At 31.9% G+C, this 19559-nt stretch overlaps 1 protein-coding gene across 13 annotated transcripts in view; it reads right to left on the bottom strand.

Annotated features, from left to right (window-relative positions):
- Positions 1–19559, bottom strand: part of Dnc (phosphodiesterase dunce) — a 621682-nt gene that overhangs the window by 128993 nt on the left and 473130 nt on the right. Inside the window, exon 1 of one of the 13 annotated variants that reach the window (XM_076327450.1) lies at positions 6217–6476. The exons of the other annotated variants lie outside the window; for them this stretch is intronic. Within the exon in view, the coding sequence (XP_076183565.1) occupies positions 6217–6461 (245 nt within the window). The 5' untranslated portion in view covers positions 6462–6476. Of the gene's footprint in view, positions 1–6216; positions 6477–19559 lie in introns of those variants that run through there. 13 annotated transcript variants of the gene reach the window in all.

Below are 19559 nucleotides of genomic sequence, written 5' to 3'. Positions count from 1 at the left end.
CTGAGCTTGAATTGACACAACTGTCTTATCAACGGTTCTAAATAAAATTTTAATATTTTCTAATATAAAAAATGTTAACACATTGCTTTAATAAAAACAATCGTAATTTGGTTACATTAGGTTGGAATTTGTACCACAAAGTCGGTTGAAGATGATCTAGATGGCACTTATTGGGTCAAGAACTAATTCTGTGACTATCTAAATGATTTATTGGATCGTTGATGGAATTCTTATTTATAAAACGGTATTCCTCTCAGATCTTAATTTCTGCTACAGCCTTGCATCAATTAGAAACTGAGAAATATTTCTTCTAAGTAAGGCGTTAAAAATGAGAAATTCTAGTTTGCAGTGGTATATAAGCACGCATGATCTACTTAAATAGTTACCAAATTTTATTAGCATTATTATACCGAAATACGTTTATACATGTCCTCTTTAGAAATGATTAATAACGGTGGTTGAAAAAGAGTGATATTATTCATATATTGGATTACATAATTTTTGGACACCTACAGGACACGCTGTAGGTTTCTATTAAACAAACAAACAAAGACCAAAGAGAATGGAAATAGACTTAAAAGCTTGGAGAATTTATAGAGCAGAAATGAAACTTCGCCCTCATCGCAAAATAGAAATATAAATAAATGTTTCTATAGATTGAAGAAACAAAATATACGAATTAAAGAATATTAGAACGCAGATATGAACATTTCTGCAAATTACATTGTGAAAAAGAAAATAAAAATTTGCATGAGTCAGGGAACGTGAACTAGAAATTACAATTAAAGTTTATGCGAGTAAAAAACTAATCTACTGAAAACATTTTACGAAACAAATTCTCTGTAGAAAAATTTACATTTTCACAGTTACAATTACGATATTATCGGACTGACGTTCACGCTTTCCTCATTAAAACGTTACTATTATAATAATTGTTTGTCCAATTTTACAAGTATTAAAGTGTCCTAAAAAACATTTGGTAGTTTTAATCATTTTGGTTCATGTTATTTCTAAACCATTCATCGAAATAAAGGACACAGATATATTTAAATCTCTAGTTCTACATAAGATTTTAGTTAGTTACATTCAAATGGAATTATTAACTTTAAGATCATTTGAAGAAGAACTTATTTTTGTTCATAAAACTATATTTCTTATCTTTCTTTCCAGTGTAGTCATTTTTTGAGACATTTCTTGATAGACTATATTTTTAGTATTCTCTCGAGGAAAAACTCTATTGTTGTTAGATCTGGAGAAAAAGTTAACCATGAAATTTATTCTCCACATCCATCAATTTCGATAAAGTTCGTTAAGTGTTCTAATCTCTGAGCATAATGTGCTGGACGCCCATCATGTTGGAAACACATTGCTTGACAATCATTTAACGGTATATTTTCAAATAATGTCTCATTGTATTTCTTACAAAATATTCATATTTTTCAACAGCAAGATTATCGTCCATAAAATAGGCTCCAATTATTTGATCGTGAATAATTCCATGCCATACATTAACTTCCTATAATCGTTGATGCTTTACTTGTAATCAATGTAGATATTTAACATATCATAATAGTACATACATATTATGTAGATTTAAATTTCCATGATTACTAAATTTAGCTTTATTGGTAAATAATATTAAAAAAAAAAACATTCCACTCTTGGTGAAAATTAATATGATATGGATAAAATTTATATCGTTTAAGAATTTATAATACACTTCTGCTGATATCAGACTTACGATTTACGTGTATCTAGACATTCTGTATAACTATCATACTCCATGCAATATCGTAAATGCAGAGTTGGAAAAAATGTTAGTGGAACGCCATGATAACTAGAGAGGACTTCGCTTGGTCTGCCTGGTTCCTTGTTGTAATAACATTATTCGTAAACGTAAAAATAACAGTCGATAAATTGCAGCATTTTCTAGAATAAATCTAGCGACAGTAAACGTTTTTGTGATTCTATGGTCGTCAGTGAACTTGAATTTATTCAATTCGTTGTACGGTATAATTTTAAAATAGTCTCAGCCACAGCTATCGTATAACGATAAGAAACATGTTACATTTCGTTTAAAGAATATCGATGACTTTGAAGTCTCATCGAAAAATAACTTTAGAAAACATTATACTATAATATTACAAGTGCTCGTCGAAACAATCTGACTTTGTTTTCACTTGTTTATTGGACGAATAACAGAGATATTCAAGGTGAATAGAGTTTTTGCCCCAATTTATGTGTGTATGTTTAAATTGACTCTACATGGCGTAGGTATTTGATTTTTAATTATGAAAAAATATAGATTTATTTAATGAACGAATAAATGCACTAGTTTCACGACAGTTAATCGATATTGGATAAAATTGTAACGGTTGAACATTTCATTACTAATTCATAGCCATTTTATTCGCAAGAACCGAGTATTTATCAGTTAATAAATTGAGATTTAACAATACCCAATATTTTGTAGCCTATCGTATTATTATGGCGTCATAATTATTTTAGATAAATTCTATGATTAGATGAAAACTTCAAATCTAAAAATTTCCTCTTCTTACGTAAAAGCAGGTCATTTTTCGGTTTCTCTTTTTTTGCAACTGGGAGCTGAACTAGGTAACAATGGATCATGAATAGGTTTAAAATACTCGTGTTACAATGAATAGTATAATCCATGATAATATCAGAAAAAAAAAGTATAGAGTTGAGATTCACAGTCGATGAACGTTTAAAGGCGTGGCGTCTGTTCGTCCATAGCTACTGTCAATATAATTTTCCATTAGCTCAGCTGAATGGAAACCTCGATTATGCTCTAAAATTAGGTCGCGAATGATGCTACTAGAAGGAGAATATATTACAATACACGCGGACCTATCGTGCGCACGTTAATGCAAAAACGTTGATTAGAAATCTTCGTTAAGAGTGTAAATACATATTGTGAACACTGCTTAAGAAGAATTGGTTGTTTTTAATATTTTCATTTATTGCATGGAATTTTCAAAGAAATAAGTGGAGAATGTTTGAGGTAACATCAGAGAGTATTTAGGAAAAATACCAGGGAACATTTGAAAACAAAGTAGCGATGTTTAGACAAAATATAATAAAAATTGAATGACAACCTGGAGAATATTTAAGAGATCTATAGAATATTTCAGAAAAATTAGTCTATGGAAACATAAATTGTGGAATATGAGTGCAATTCGTAGCTTGATTTATGAGTAATTATTAATTACATTTGAGGTTAAAAAATGTAAATATGTTTACTACGATCAACTATTTTAAATTTTGTTTCGCTTATCGGATTGTCAATTTGGAAAATATTTAAGGGAAAAGTAAAAACTATTATGGGGTAAGTAGTGAACGAAAAGAACAGAAGATAGTGAATATTTGGATACAAAGTAAGGAATAGCCTACATGTAGAAAATATTTCACGAAAAAATTTAGGAAGTATCTTTGGAATCGATATTTGTGGATGAAAGTAGTATATATTTAGAAAAAAGTTGAAGCATGATTAAACGCAAGAGAGTGTTTAAGCAAAAACTAAGAAATACATAGGGATAAATTGAAAAGTGTATTTAAAGGAATAGTGTCAAATATTTGGAAGAGAAACGGATAAATATTTGCTGAGGGAAACTAGGCAATGTTTACACTGAAACTTATCTAAAAATATTTAGGTAAACACTACTAAACGTTGATTGTAAAGGCACAATTCCATAAAATTTTCTTTTTCGTAACTCGTTTGTAACTTCAGAAAAGGGGAATTCTTTTTTTCTGACTTTCCTTAATTTCATTTTAATTCTTATTGCACAATTATTCGAACGTTTTCAAACATTTCAAGGAAAATAAGAGAATATTCCATATGAACATTTTCTCAGTTCTCACCCCCCATCAAATCCTATCGAGAGATTCTCCACAAGGGTGACAAAGCTGGATTAGTTCTCAGATTTTTCAGAAACGATTAGAAACACGAACTACCCCAAAGGTCGGCCTGAAAGCTCGGTATCGATCACAAAAAGAGTTGGCGTGCCACACGGTTGTTAGGGGTGTTTATCACCTACGTGCTCTTCAGGGTCGTCAGATTTGTGTCAAGAACTCCTTTCTCAACTTGTCTGAGTGCGATATGCACGTACCAGAAGTCGTAAAAGAAACTCATCGAACGTACACAGAAGAATTTACGATGCTACAAACACCGGATATTTAAGGCGTAAAAGTCGTTGTATTCTTCTTCTACTAACGATATTCAAGGATGGTTCTATGCAGCAATCATGGCCTCGACTTTTTAACACAACTGCTTTCCTTTCCATAAACCATTTTGATTAAGCTGGTAATGTTCTTCATTCAGGATAGTGCTACTTGTACGTGAAGTATTTTTTTCATAAGAAAGAAATTCAAACTAAATTATTCGTTTCCAAATAAAAGAGTAGCGTCTTCTTGACAGCACTGTTTTTCTATTTTAGAAAATAAATAAATAAATACGCAATCGATTCTCTTTTGCTTCTTTGTTTTCCAATTCGTGTATGCCTCTACTGTATTCATTACATACACTAGTAGTTTCTACTAATCACACATTCTTCATTGGTGTCACAATTTTCATTTCTAATACTATCGATATATCGATAATACCTACACATATATCCACAAAACTATACAAAGTACCAACACGGTCGAACCTGTGAGGCCACGTTAGTATTGTAATCCAAGACACTTAATTCTCGATTAATTTCATCGCTATGATGTGCATCATGTCCATCCACGTATTACGAAAATAATAGTGCTATTCATTGTGTAATAAAGTTACCACCATATTACTTGAACCTTCCTCTTCAAAATATCTGTTATTCAAAATAATATAATATCGAGAAAAACGTTTAAAAGAAAAGATTAGGTATAAAAGTTTCTCGTATCTTGAATCTTAGGTATAAACGGTTCTGTATCTCCGTTTCTCGGTTACAGTTTCCAGTACATAATCGGTAAGTTTTAATTTTTATTTAACATCCCCAGGAATCGACTCACAGCTTGGGAAATATGCATTGAAGGTCCAAAAGAAGATAACGCCATTTTTTCTTTCTAAATTTACTCACAGAGAACTGGACACGCATCGATTCCTTCAAATTGCAAATAAACGTTGCATGATCGACAAGGGTAAAAACAAAAAGATACACGAGGCTCTCAAGATTATATCGAATACCAGGTGGTAACGAATTTTCGTCAGACGGTTAGTAAACTGCACCGTAAGCGAGCTGCGCAACGATTACATTAGCATTAAGGGTAGTAAGTGGATCAGATTTAATAAACTTCGCTGGATATAATCTTAAAGGAGCATTAAACGCCCCCACTTTATTTACACAAGGCTATCTAGTAAGGGTGCAGTACGCAGTTGGGATTATTACGAGACTACTTATTAAAATAGCTTAATTTTGATCTCCAGAGAGTAATGCGATTAAATGCGAAGAGATGACATGAGATCAAGAACTACAATTTTGTCTGTGACCAAGTTTCTTAATTTAATACACGAACACCATGTTGATACACTTAAATGATTTCAATAAACAATTTTGGGATGCCAAGATCCTTTCAAGCATGCATTCATTTCCCTAAACGGTACATACTAACAATATACTTGAAAGAAACTAGTTTTTCTTTTGCTCTTACAAGTATATGGCATATACAGTGGAAAAAATTGATACAAAATTATTATTTTTAGGACTCTACCTTTTAAAGGAGTTATGCATCACTCATTGATAAATGTTTTCGACATTAGTATACTCCTGAAGATTTAGTATTCTTGCTACTTTGTGTTATACATGTATCTATCCCTGAAGATCGAACTCGACACGTTCAATTTACTACGCTCTAAAAATTTTGTTTTCAATAAAAAAATATTCTAAAGGCTTCACCAATAAGACAAATTATGTTTCTCCAGTTGCTTTACGTAATTGTCTGTAATTATTAGAATATTTTTCTTTCAAAGGAATCATATTTCCATTTTTCTTTCAAAAATAACACGTAGAATTTTACATATTATCCAATCATAATTTTATATAAAACATTCATCATTCGTTGCATTTTCGAAAACATTCAGTCCCCTGTCATTACAACGCTACACATCGAATGATTTTTCACACCGAGTCGCTGCAAGAAAGTCAATTACCTCTGACAAGAACATCTCGACATCAAGGCGCCACTTTAAAAAATAATTAACGGCCCGTTACTCACCTCCTGTTACGATCGACGTAATAACGACGCGAGTGACGTCGAAGACGATATCGACGTCTTTCGACGTACGATAAACCAATAGTTGCAGTCTCTCTCGAATTTCGTCTCGAATCGCTTCGATCTCGACTATCCTTAGTGAAGGAATTTCTCCTGGAATCCTGATTCTGATCCTGCTGCTGCTCCTTCGACTTGACTATCGTCCAGATGAAGAACAACACGGCGATCATCGTCGTGTCTTCAATCATCGCCTTCGTTCCATTCGCTCATCGATCGAGGCATCGATCATCGACCGTCCGGAACTCGAAATTCGCACGGTTGTTCAGCGATCACACTTTAATAATTTTCACGAGCACTCGGAGAACATTTTTCTTCTTTCCGATATCAAATCACAAGCGATTGAAACTTTTATCGCAAACGATGCAAATTTACTCGATAAACATTTCACTCCCCCTCTATTCACAATAGTCTTTTAATTAAATTTTTAGCGATTTAGTAGAAAAGAATATCATCCGAAAATAACAAATTGGCGAAATTCTATTAATTTTTGTAAAAAGTTTCAAACAAAAGAAGTATGAATTTTAATTGCGAGTGGTAACATTCTTCTATTGTTCAATAAACACTCTTTTATTTTATGACACGAAACAATTACCTTCAGATTCATTTTTAACAAAAGCGATCATGCACATCATGACATTTTAGTTCATTTTTCTATCAATACTTATAGGAAATTTTTATAACAAAAGATAGTAGATATGTGATCAATTTTGTTGAAATTTCCTTTTATAGAACGTAAGATACGTAATTTCTTTTTTATTTTCAGCAATTGAGGGCTAAGTTTCATTTTCTTGTCGAAGGAAATTATTTGAAACATTATCGATTTCATAACCGAAATTTTTTTTTGCACCATTGAACGTAAGTTACGATAGAACGATTTTCATGAATCTTCGCGTTTCATTTCGCATTAGAAGTTAACGTTCTATACTTCCATTTTCAGCGAAGAATGTTCGCTCTGTTACGTTTCTTTTCTGCGAAAATATTTCTTGTACCAAACAGTGAAAAAGTAAAAAAATCACTTTCTTTCACTAGCGCGTCGTTTTACATTTTTCCAAAGCACTCTACACCTATTTTTACGATCAGCGACCATTTCCGCTGTCGAATGCACGTCACGTGCAGTTCGAAGAAAATGACTTTTTGCATTTCCTTCGATCGTCACCGGGCTAGAATTGTCTCGTGAGAAAAATAAAATGGATTTATCGGTCTTGATTTAAATCATCTAACCAGTTATCGAATTGTTGTCTAACGATGCTGAAGAATATTACATGATGTATTCTTAATGGATTCAATTGCGTCCTCAATTGGGCGTAAATAAGCATGTGAAAATCGACTCGGTAACGTAACTGCTTTAAATCTGAACGAACGTTGTACAATTTACTCGTGTTAAAGTGCAGTCTCGCAATTCAGTAACAGTATCGCGTTATTAATTTATTTTAATCAAAGTTATATTAATAGGAAATCATAGTGACCAGTAACTAGTAAATTGGCAATAATCACTATCGATTAAGAAAGTTTCAACATTTTTTCTGGCGAGTGAGAATGAAAATTTTCTTCGATAACAATGTACTTTTTTATATAATTTTAGCTCGTATCGAGGAGGATCCAAAATAGGATTGGAAGTATTGTGATCACTAAGATAAGCAAATAGAGGGATTATTTGTTTATGAATATGGAGAATTTTAAGGTCTAGAAAGATCTAAATCAGATCTGTAATACTTAACCAAGATTTCAAACCAGACTTGAAATACCTAACCAAGATTTAAATTCAGATCTAAAATACCTAATCAAGTCTTAAATCTAACCTACTGAAGATCTACACCTAGATATTCGAGTAACGCTAAATTTTCCAGGAGCAATGCCAAAAGTGTCATACGATCAACTTATTTTCCAACTAAGACCTAATTCAGATCTAACCCAGAATTTTTACCAAACGTAACTTTCCCAGAAGCGTCGATAGCAATATCCATTCGATAAAATATATTTTTCAACCAAACCTTCCAGAAGTAATAACAATAATACAATTCGACCAAACGTGCGTTTCAAAATCACAATTTGTGGGAAAACGTGATGAAAAATTTTGGGAAAAGATTGGTGGTCTATAAAAAAAAGCCGAGACGGCCATCTGTAATATATCTTATTCCATTATTAACTCCAAAGTTTGTACTTTTAAATAAAAAGAAAATATCAAGATTACTTAACCAAGATTACTTTGAGTTTTAAATCGACCTGTGACGATTGGGACACCTTTTTTTTCACAACAGGGATAAACCTCATAATCACGTGCATAAAATCTTTTTTATCTAGCTGAAAAATTTATCCGGTAAAACAAGTCGTCCAATTATTCTCAGAAAAAGGTGGAAACTGGAACTGTATTCTAGTGAAAATCAATTTCACGCTCAAGACCACGGTCTGAATATCTCCACAGATGTTTGGCTACTTCTAGCATTTTATTTCTTGCCTCCTCGCGTAAACTAAAAGTGTTTCCAGCTTTTGGCAATTGTTATTTAAAGATCTTAGTCTAGACTAGAATTCCTGTCTAGACATGGACATCAATTTGGAATTTTATAATACCTAAACTATTTAAGATAGTCTTCAAACTTCACTTTATCGTTTATACAAATCTCATTAAATTACAAATAAAAATATATATTAGTTTTAACGTTATAGGCTATTTGTGCAATTACTGTAAGAGAAAAGTATCCTCACGGTTCAGTGGCAAAAATTTTTTAAAATTAAACAAATTATTAATCTATACGAGTATGGTCGTAGGTATAACTGGAAGAAACGCTGTTTAAATAATTTATGACAGGATGCATTATAGCAATCTTCGGAAAAATGCTTATCTGTTTGACGATTTACATCCATGGCTAACGACAATATGAATTATTTATATGAAAAAAAAACCTTCTGGGTATTCATTGAAATTTCCTTTCCACCATTCAAAAAGAAAGAATCCCATTCTTCTAATTAGACAAATGATGAACTAATTGTCGTTTATCTATGGAAAACTAGAGGTACATTTTTTGGGTTTCCCTATCTCTCAATAAAAAAAAAAAAAAAAGAAGAGAGAATCTGTAGTGCGGATATGCGTTTCCGGCAGTTGCTGCCGTCATCGCCTCGAGAACAATAAATATTGTTCTTGAATAACGTCGAACGACTCTTGTCCCAAATCTCGGAAATAATGGATCGCCGTTTCGCGTTGTCGTGTGCTAAAAAGTACGTTGTTGATGATTTCTGCGAAACAAGGCTGACCTAATTCCTCCGATGAAACTGATTTTTTTCCAATTTGGTGTCGATGACTTGACAACGATACGCTTTGAACTTCTTTAATACCAACGTGGTGAAAATATTTAAAATTTAAATACAATCCTGGTCTGAATTTTCTAGTCTAGATTATACATAATTCTTCGGTGTTCGATGAGACAATTATTCAATTTAATGACAAAGATTACTTTATGAATCAAAAATGGTTTAATATCGTATAAGTACCATCAATAATAGTATTTAACTTAGCAATGATATATTTTGATAAGGTCGATATGGTGACAGGTTTTTAATATGTAAACTGAACGTTGATGTTTAATTCTGTTCCTTTTGACGTCCTCTAAAACTTCTTTTATATACAATCATAATTTCCAGCTAGTAATTAAAGTATTTCTTACATTTTGTTATATCGAAGTCTGGATGAGAGAAGAACAATTAATTAATTTTTTTTATACGTTGATATTACAATATTTTGTATTGTACCTATATTTTGACTAATTTTCTCGAAGAAGATTTGAAAACTGAATCGAAGTATTGAAAAATATTTAAGTTTTGATAACTATTGTGCTCTGGACAGTCTAGTAAACTCCATTGACAATTAGAATTTATTTGTACAGTTAATAACAAAAGAAAATTAGTGGTATTACTCGAAATGGTCATCTTTCATAGCGATGAAAGTTTACAAACAACGCGATTAGTTGTCTATTACGTCAGGCATTGTTTTTATAGTTGTTTCAAAAGATGCTTTTCTTGTGATATTCTACGGAACATAAAAATTTCTATGAGAAGTTTTATACGACATAGGTAACTCTGATACTTATGCATAATCGTTTCAAAATGGATTTATATCCAACACACTAGAAAACCAGTAATTGTTTTTTAAATAGTGTCCTATAATGCACTTCCATTTCTGTAAGAAAGGCATAAAAACTGGGATAAACGTTTACCAAAAAGAAGTACTGGAAGAAGTAATAAAACCCCTGAGTATGACTCTCTTCCATAGACAAAAGTGGGGTTTTCAACAAGATTTTGCCCCAGTTTATAAAGCAAAAACAACTTAAAAGTGGCCACGGAACAATGGCGCAAAGTTCATTTCAGTCGAAGACTAGTTCTCTGGTAACCGCGATTTGAATCTCATTGATTATAAATTATGGAAAATGTGGACTGTAAAACTTGATATCAAAATGTAAGTAGCTCGAAAAATACTCTGGAGAAGTAATTTCTAAATTAACCTCGAAGATCGTGAACTTCGAAGAGTGATATCACCTTAGCTCATTGGCCACATCGTTTACAAGCATACTAGGTTGTTCAATAAGTTTTGTCGTTTTCTCCATTATAAAAAAAATACTATGATAGTTCAACTTTGAATAACTGTAAATATATGGACGAGTCGACAGATCTACATGGAACTTCACACACGTTCATTAAACAGTAGTACCATCTTTAGAAAAATAAAACGACGAACCTAACAGCTTCATTTCTTATCAAACGACAACATTTATCGAGAAACCTATTACATTATTGCAAGACACTTTTATTAATATTACTATTTTTCACTTGGATTCTTCGATTGATGGAAACCTGCATTATCGCAGAAGGACAACTTTTTTTGAACTTTTGAACCTTTTTTATACCTGTCATAACAATTGATAAAAATCATGGAGCGTTTATAAATTTTCAGTAAAGAATTTTCAGAAGTTTCACCATCTCGTGGAGAGTGTAGGAGATAAAAAATAGGCTTAACTATTATTAGTAAAAATTCTTCGACAGATGATCAACAATTTTCCTTCAGAAAACATAATTTAACAATCGTACATGTAACAAAAATAAACCCAGCTTAAATTGATTTGCTTGCGTTCTATTTAACGTAAATAATAATACAATAGCGTGAAAATAGGATTAAAAATATACGAAACAATGCAACTTCCATAATTAACATTTCCTCGAATCATAATGCCAAATATTTAATACATTATATTAATAACCAAATATGGACAGTGGGGTGCATAGTTCGGCAACGTGACAGAAAAAAGTATAATTTCTTCCGAAAATATATTTTCCAAAAGATCGAGTACGAATGTCTCCGATGTAGTGGAATACAATAAAATTGAGAGAAAAGGAATTCTCGTGAGTCGATACAACGAATCGTGAAATATGGAGGGACGTCCCGTTTCTTTGTTCGCGAAACGTTGAAAAGTTGCGTCCCCATCGAAGAATTTATCGATGACCATCGTTTTATCGGTTCCCTGGCGTGAAATTTTGTTAGTTCCCTTGCGAGAAAAATAAATCAACGTTAAATAGGAGGCCATTTCTTACGATCGAATTTACGAAGAAGCATCGTTAATCATCGTGCAAGACTCTAAATAATGCACTCACTATCTGTAATTTATTGCCACTATTTAACACGTTTCAAGGAAATACCAATAAGAATTATACCAGTGTAGCAAAACCATCGAAGAAGCATTTGTTTGGCTAGAATTATCGAAAGATCGGATTCATTTTTGGATAATCCGATATAACGCGAACGAAAATCGCGAATAGAGCGAAATTATGGAGTTTTTAGTAGCGAAGAAAAGGATCTTAGGACATGAGATTACCCAGAAGACGAGGTTGGTCGAAGAACACCTCTATTTACGAAAGAACTATTCTTGAGAAGAATAATTCGCGAACTTGCGGATATAGAATTCTATTATATAAAACAATCAACTGGTTCGAAGGCTAAAGAAATGAACGATTACTGGCCAGGGAATATTCTTCCGATTTAAAAATGAATAATAATTTTAACAAGAGGCTACCGATGGTTGACAAGTGGCAGAACTGTGGACCTTTTCTTTCGGTAGGTTCTGTTCTCAGAAATTCTGTAGATACTCTAATCTCTGAGCTAACACTTTCATCGACATCTACGTAGAAATAAAGAGCGACTTGGACTTTTCCCTACAAAGGATTGGCCTTCGAGGTCGACGACGTTTCGTCCAATTTTTCGCGATTTCCACGACTTTATCACGAGGCGGAGAAAAATTAATCCCGGCGGCCGGAGTGCTTCACAAATATTAATACTTTCGCGAACTCACGGAGCGGCGAATCCTTGCCCGAACCTCGGAGCTTCTCCTCGGTACACTTTGCAAAAGGATGACGTCACGAGATTACGCCTTCGTTGCATGCTTGTGCGATACTTCTAGTCAATATTTAGCGATCGAATCACGGTCGTGCAGAATCGAACAAAGAATCCCGCAAGCGGCGAGGTTAATTGCGTCTCGTCTTGCAAACAACGCGAATGGCGCGCAATTTAATCGTACGATCGTGACTAGGATTTTGTCGAAAACAAAAGACGATTGAGTTCGTGAGAGCGCGACGGGTCGAACTGGTTAAACTTCCGGTTGATTCGCGGAAGTGTCTGTTAATATCATCTCCACAGTCCGTTGCTTCGAAGAACACGAAATACGTAATTTAACGTGTTTATTTCGATGATTCCAGAGTACCGATGATTCTCTACGCGAAAAACACTTAACAATTAGAAAGTGACGAAATTAACAATCCGACGTTACTTTTCCTTGTAGAAAATTAGCAACGAAATATTCTTGTAACGATAAGATTTATTTCTTTGTAACTTACGAATTGACGATCGAATAAATGTATTTGTATTTATGAAACATAAAATTCAAGTATGTCAAATTAACAATTAGAAAGTGACGAAATTAACAATCCGACGTTACTTTTCCTTGTAGAAAATTAGCAACGAAATATTCTTGTAACGATAAGATTTATTTCTTTGTAACTTACGAATTGACGATCGAATAAATGTATTTGTATTTATGAAACATAAAATTCAAGTATGTCAAATTAACAATTAGAAAGTGACGAAATTAACAATCCGACGTTACTTTTCCTTGTAGAAAATTAGCAACGAAATATTCTTGTAACGATAAGATTTATTTCTTTGTAACTTACGAATTGACGATCGAATAAATGTATTTGTATTTACGAAACATAAAATTCAAGTATTTCAAATGTTTAGTTCACGTGCAATTTACGTATCTTATATAATAATTGTTAAAATTTCATTCGATCGTCGATTTGAAGTCTGTAAGGAGAATTTGTTTCGTCGAGAACGTTTCATCTTTAAAATCTTTTAATTTGTTGCAAACCATTCGGAGAAAAATATCTTGTTATTTATATTCGACAGTGTACACGTTACGAAAACTCTTCTTTTAAATCTGTCTTCGAATCTAATAAAATATACAAGTAGAAGAAATTGTGAAAAATTGTCCGTGCTTGCAAAAAACTTTTTAATCAGATTTGACAGTAATTATGAACCAAGTGCGAAGGTCTGTCTACTATTTCGAAGTTACTAATTTTGAATAAGTGTTTAGTTAAACAATTATTCACGGCCTTACGCTTTCAAAATAAGATAATAAAACTGTGCTTTGTAACGAGTAAACGATACTTTGAACAAAATTACGATCTAGAAAATATTTTCTCGCAATTTTTCGACTAGATTACTTACAAAATTTAGCACACATATAACGCATAGTGTCTGCAATTACTGTTTCCTATTTAAAAACTGTTCAATTTTTCATATTAAATTACACTTATCATTTTAAAGCGTCGTCGTTTAAAATATATTCGATACAATTTCTTTGTATAGTTTCAGCTATAACTATAGTCTCACTAGATACTAAACTGTGTTATTGTCTCGTTTTGAATAAAATTTAAACAATCAAGGACACCAGCAGGGTATGTTTTCTTTCACTGAAACTGTTCGATTCGTATTTTTTATTTTTGAACCAATACTTTTCTATTCTAGACTAAAATACCCCCTTAATTCAATGGACGAAGGATGTGATCGATTTCCGACGTTCGTAGGTCTGGATTTTTCAATGGAACGCGTTACGCTGGAACAAAATCGATGGAATCCATTACGAAAATTGAAATTCCCAGCCGCAGCGAACTCAACAAGTACTTCGATCCTGCCACTTCGTGGAACAATGTCTCTGGCCTGGGAGAAGGCACCACGTCTACTTTCCCGAAGGCTGTCGATTTCTCGACTCACTGACTCGTTGTCGATTCGAATTTCTAATAAAATGAAACTACGAACTCCCTTTCAATTTTTAAGAATAGAACTGTTGAATTTCCAATATCATCTAAAGATGATACAACAAAAATCATCTCTAGTAATCGTGTACATGTCTGTGTATATATGTCAATATACGAATGTATGTATGTATGTATATATACCTGTGTATATATGGTATGTCTGTTTAGAATCTACGAACTCACTTTTGATTTTTAAGAATGGAACTGTTAAATTTCCAATATCATCGTTTGTACGTATACACCTACTTCAGAGACGTTTCCATTAATCAAAACAGTGGTGCAAGTAATCCTTTTTTGAAGCATTGTACAATAACCTTATTGTTTCTAGTTTTATGGTGTCCACAACCCCTAAATACCTTACATGAGGTGTTTTATTTTTGGGAATAAGACAAAGTCACAAGTAATATGTTCTTAATGTGTTTCTAAAGTTTAAAAGAAAAATTTTTAATCAGACTACACGTGCAATCGATTATGGATCGGTGTGTACTTTCTATACTGGATCGAAGAATAGAAAAATAATTTCTTTTGCGACTAAAACTGTTTGAATATGTTTTATAGTCGTTCCTTTATAATATATAATTGCTACGTTTTACGAAGATTTCGATTACGAAGAATAACCTAAAATATAATTACTGTAAATCTTTTACATATTTTGCGTTTCATCCATTTTGTAATTTATCGTTCAATGCTCTTTTCGTCTCTACAAAAAAAAAATTAGGACGTTTTTATAGATAACTGTGAGATATTTCAACTTTGTATAGATTTTGTGACCTAGAAAATTTTCATTATTACCCTGGGAGCACATGCGTTGGGATAAAAATTATACACGTTTTTGCAACACTGAAAATGTGACCCAGGTGATAGTTCCAGGTTTTTTTTCCTCGTAATGTCTTTCAAGGGAATTTTCTTTTCTGGATACTGACAATGTTTTTAGACATTTACTTTAATCTATTGACTATATATAATATCGTTATCTTGATTGTGACGAATTATAAATATTTCACGCAGTCGTTACCGTACATTTCATATTTCACATGTAAATAAAATACTAGATAATAAATCTGTTATTGATCTACCGTACAATTCTAATTTTAATAGTTTTTTATATTATTATTTATTCACGATGTATCGATTCAGAGTATGCCAAGTAAATTTTATCTCACTCGTGTGTACTGTCGGATTAAGAATTTTATTGTATTAAACTGTGTAAAAAAACTTATCGAAAATTAAAAATTAAAGAGCTAATATTTATCAATAGAAAAAAATTCTGTTTTCTTCTATATTTCTTTCGAATATGTTACACAGAATATCAATTTCTTCTTTTTTCACCATTGTATATACAACATTTTTATTTCTTCCTTTTGCAGTTTGAAAAGAGCTATCGAACATTGATCAAACTATTCAATTATAATCGTTATCAGCACTGTATTAATAAAATCCCCCCTATAATTAATCTACTCTTAACCGGTTTAAATACATAAATGTCGAATTAAACTCAACTAACTCTTTAACATAGTGAATAGTAATGCTGTAAAGTATTCGCAACAAAGACTAAAATTAAATGGAAAAACAAATTTATGTTTTTCAAAGGGCTGTATGCGACTATTTTATTTGAAATTTTCATTTTGTTTTTATAAAATCACTTTAACGACTCTTTGAACGTTTCATTTGCTCTGTATAATTTAAAAAGTTACGGTGAACATCGAGGGGTCTGCAAATTTTAATCGCAAATTTAGAATAATCTTTTCGAAGAAAAATATATCTGATTACAAATTCTCGAATAACACGTCTCGAGTTAACAGGAATAATAAATATATATTTCTACAAATAAAAATTGAATATATAATAATTATATAATAAGGAAAAAAATAAAAGCAATAAATATTCAGGAAAACTAGTAAAAAGTTAATAATAATAAATGCAGAAATGTAAATGGAAGAACAATAATATACATAATATGACGAGTATAATTATATAACAACAAAAATTTCTTAAAATTAACATTAACGTTATTAATCAATATGTTCAGACTAAGATGCTTATCAGTAAAGATTGCTCATTGAAAATATACATTCTTATTATTTAAAATAAATTAGATATTTATACTGTATGAAGCATATAAATAATAAACCATACTATCCAAAGAGTTATACAGAATCACTTTAATTGTTTCCATTCCCAGCAACGAAATCGTACACTCTCAAGTTTGTTTCCTCCTCCTCTCCCTTCTTTTTTTTTTTTTTACTCTCCTTTCTTATCTTTTTTTCTTCTCGTTATAGTGTTTTACATATATTTTTTTTTTCAAACAAAACGATTGCATAATCGGAAGAAGGGTAAAAAACACAGAACAAACATCGCTGTTGTTGTTAAAATAACGAAAATTTATAATCAAATAAGAACATTTATTCACTCCCAAGTGACTTATCGATCTGAAAAAAGAGAGAACAAAACTATTTTCTCAATTATACAAAGCTCTGTGTAATCAGTCTTCGTATTTGTTATTCAATAATTTTTACCGCTGACAAGTGTGCTTTTGTTCGAAAAATTTAATAGCCTATTGTAAAAATGTATCTCTGTGGCTCGATCAGTGTCGCTTCACAGTCGAATGCAAATTCGTTCGCGCGGCTCACTACTCGAACAATGATATAACCGGCTCCATAACAACGCTGAATTTTCAATGAACTTAACGAGCGTTTGATAAAACGAGTGCGACGTTCGTAACGTGTGCGCGCGAACCACCCGTGGCCTTCCTCTCGTTCACGTGAACCAACCACGCTAGCGAATTAACACGAACACGATAAACATTCGATCAAATCGCGGTCGGCTGTGAATCGTCAATATGAAAGCAAATTGACTGCAGTAAAAATTGTCGACGGTTCGTAGTAAGAAATCATTCAAAATAGCGTTAATTGCAGAGATGACTGAAACGAACGTAACATTCGGAGTGTGAAAATGAAACATTGTCGTCATCTAATTGCAGTTAGTAATTAAAAATGGAATTAATTCGATTAAATATTCCAAAGTATCAGCATCTACGCGTTTACTTTTTAAATTATTATGTCACCGTAAAATCATTCCAAGAATTGTTAACGTTTCAACCATTTTATTCTACCCCCCTCCCCCCTCCTTAGCAACATACGATTATACGAATGCATATGATAGAAACGTTATAAAAATTATCTATGGTTGGACAAGAAACATCCTAACAACTTAGTAGTTATAGATGATAATATTATGGCCAAGTTTTGTACAGAAGAAGAGTCAAAGCAAATAGAAATACGTAATTGAATATACTAAATATAATATTTAGAATTAGGTTAAATTTGGCTTGAAATATTTGTAATAATTCCTTTCGCTTCAAATCGACAAGAAGTGTACATGTACGTGAATGTATTGAATGAAAATATAAAATCAATGTTTTAAGTTATTTTAAGTATTGTAACATGAAAATAATCATTAAAATGATGAATGTACGTATATTTATAATTGTCATAGAACAATATCGAATTGAATTCTTCATCATTTCGAACAAGGTGAAGTAGGAAATATTAAAAGATATCCAAGTCTTAAGTACATAGGTACTTTATCATTTTCGAAACCGATACTTTCGTTATGTAAATTTGTAAAAAATAAAGAAATAAACAGGGTAAGCAAACCGATATAACGGCTAGTACATAATTACAAAACTTAATCGGAAAAAGTAACGACCTAAAAATTTTAATAGAATAAATTAAATTAAATTTATTTATTGAATTATGATAAATTAAGTACAATTGAAAATACAATGTATGACTGTGCTATTTCAAAGGTGGCTTGATTTTCTTTAAAGATAAAAATTTAATTATTCTTCGCACAATCGACCATACAAAAATTTGATTTGTTTCGATAAAGTTTTAAACTCGAAGACCAAAATGTTGGAGACTGATATCTACAGCTAAGGTCGAACAAATGAAAGAATCGGTTGGAAGACCTCCCATTTGTTGTTTCGTTAAGGAGAACCTCTTACTTTGATAGCATTCAATGAAAGTAGCGATGGGATCGAGTGAATTGCAGAAAAAGCTTCGTTTCCATACGTGTTATTTCAATCAAACGAACTTGACGAAATAAATACTATAACAACGTACATTAACAGTAACGACATTAAGAATAATTATGATAAAAGACGATATCTCTATGATCATGAATTTTTGTATTTATTTATTATTTATTTTTCCTAAAGAGCACCACTTATATATGGTCGAAACATCCTAATTCTTTGTTTAAATAAATAATATTCCTCTTGCTTTAATGATTAACGATAATTACCATTTCTTGACAAGATTTCACTAACAATAAGAGAAAAAACTGAAATTGTTATGTTCATATATAACTTAATGACCGTGACTGTACTAACTCGGAAAACATGATCGTCGGATAAGCTAGGAAAAACACGCTTAGAAACTGAATTAATAAAGAATAGAATAAAAAGCATAATATAAAATTTATAACAGAAACGTTTTAATACATTTTTATAACTGGCGTCATGAAGTACTTAAAAAGTGAAATAAGAAAACAATATGTTTCCTAGATCGACCACCAAACATTGTATCTATAGATAAGTACGTAATGGGTAAAATACATAAAATAGTAATAAGAAGTAGTAACGGTAATAGTGATAATAATATTTGTAAACCTTATTGATCACAAGTTGAGTACAATCGGTGACAATATTGTTTGACCAGCAGAAGTCGTTAAATGTTTCGAATACTTCGCTAGAGGAGTTCGAAAAGCTAGGATTTAGGTAGAGAGTGGGGGCTCGCGTTCCTGGAACCTCTTCCCCTAGCCAAGTTAATTCTTTCATTTGTCCGACCTTAGCGGCATTAGTTTGTACATAGCTTTTTGGTCTTTGAGTTTAAAACTGCATCGAATGAAGTAGAAATTCAACTGGCCGA

The sequence above is a fragment of the Ptiloglossa arizonensis genome, chromosome 2 (assembly GCF_051014685.1).
Source record: "Ptiloglossa arizonensis isolate GNS036 chromosome 2, iyPtiAriz1_principal, whole genome shotgun sequence".
NCBI lineage: Eukaryota > Metazoa > Arthropoda > Insecta > Hymenoptera > Colletidae > Ptiloglossa > Ptiloglossa arizonensis.
The sequence above is the reverse complement of the archived record's forward strand: the minus strand, read 5'-3'. Positions and strand labels throughout refer to the sequence as shown.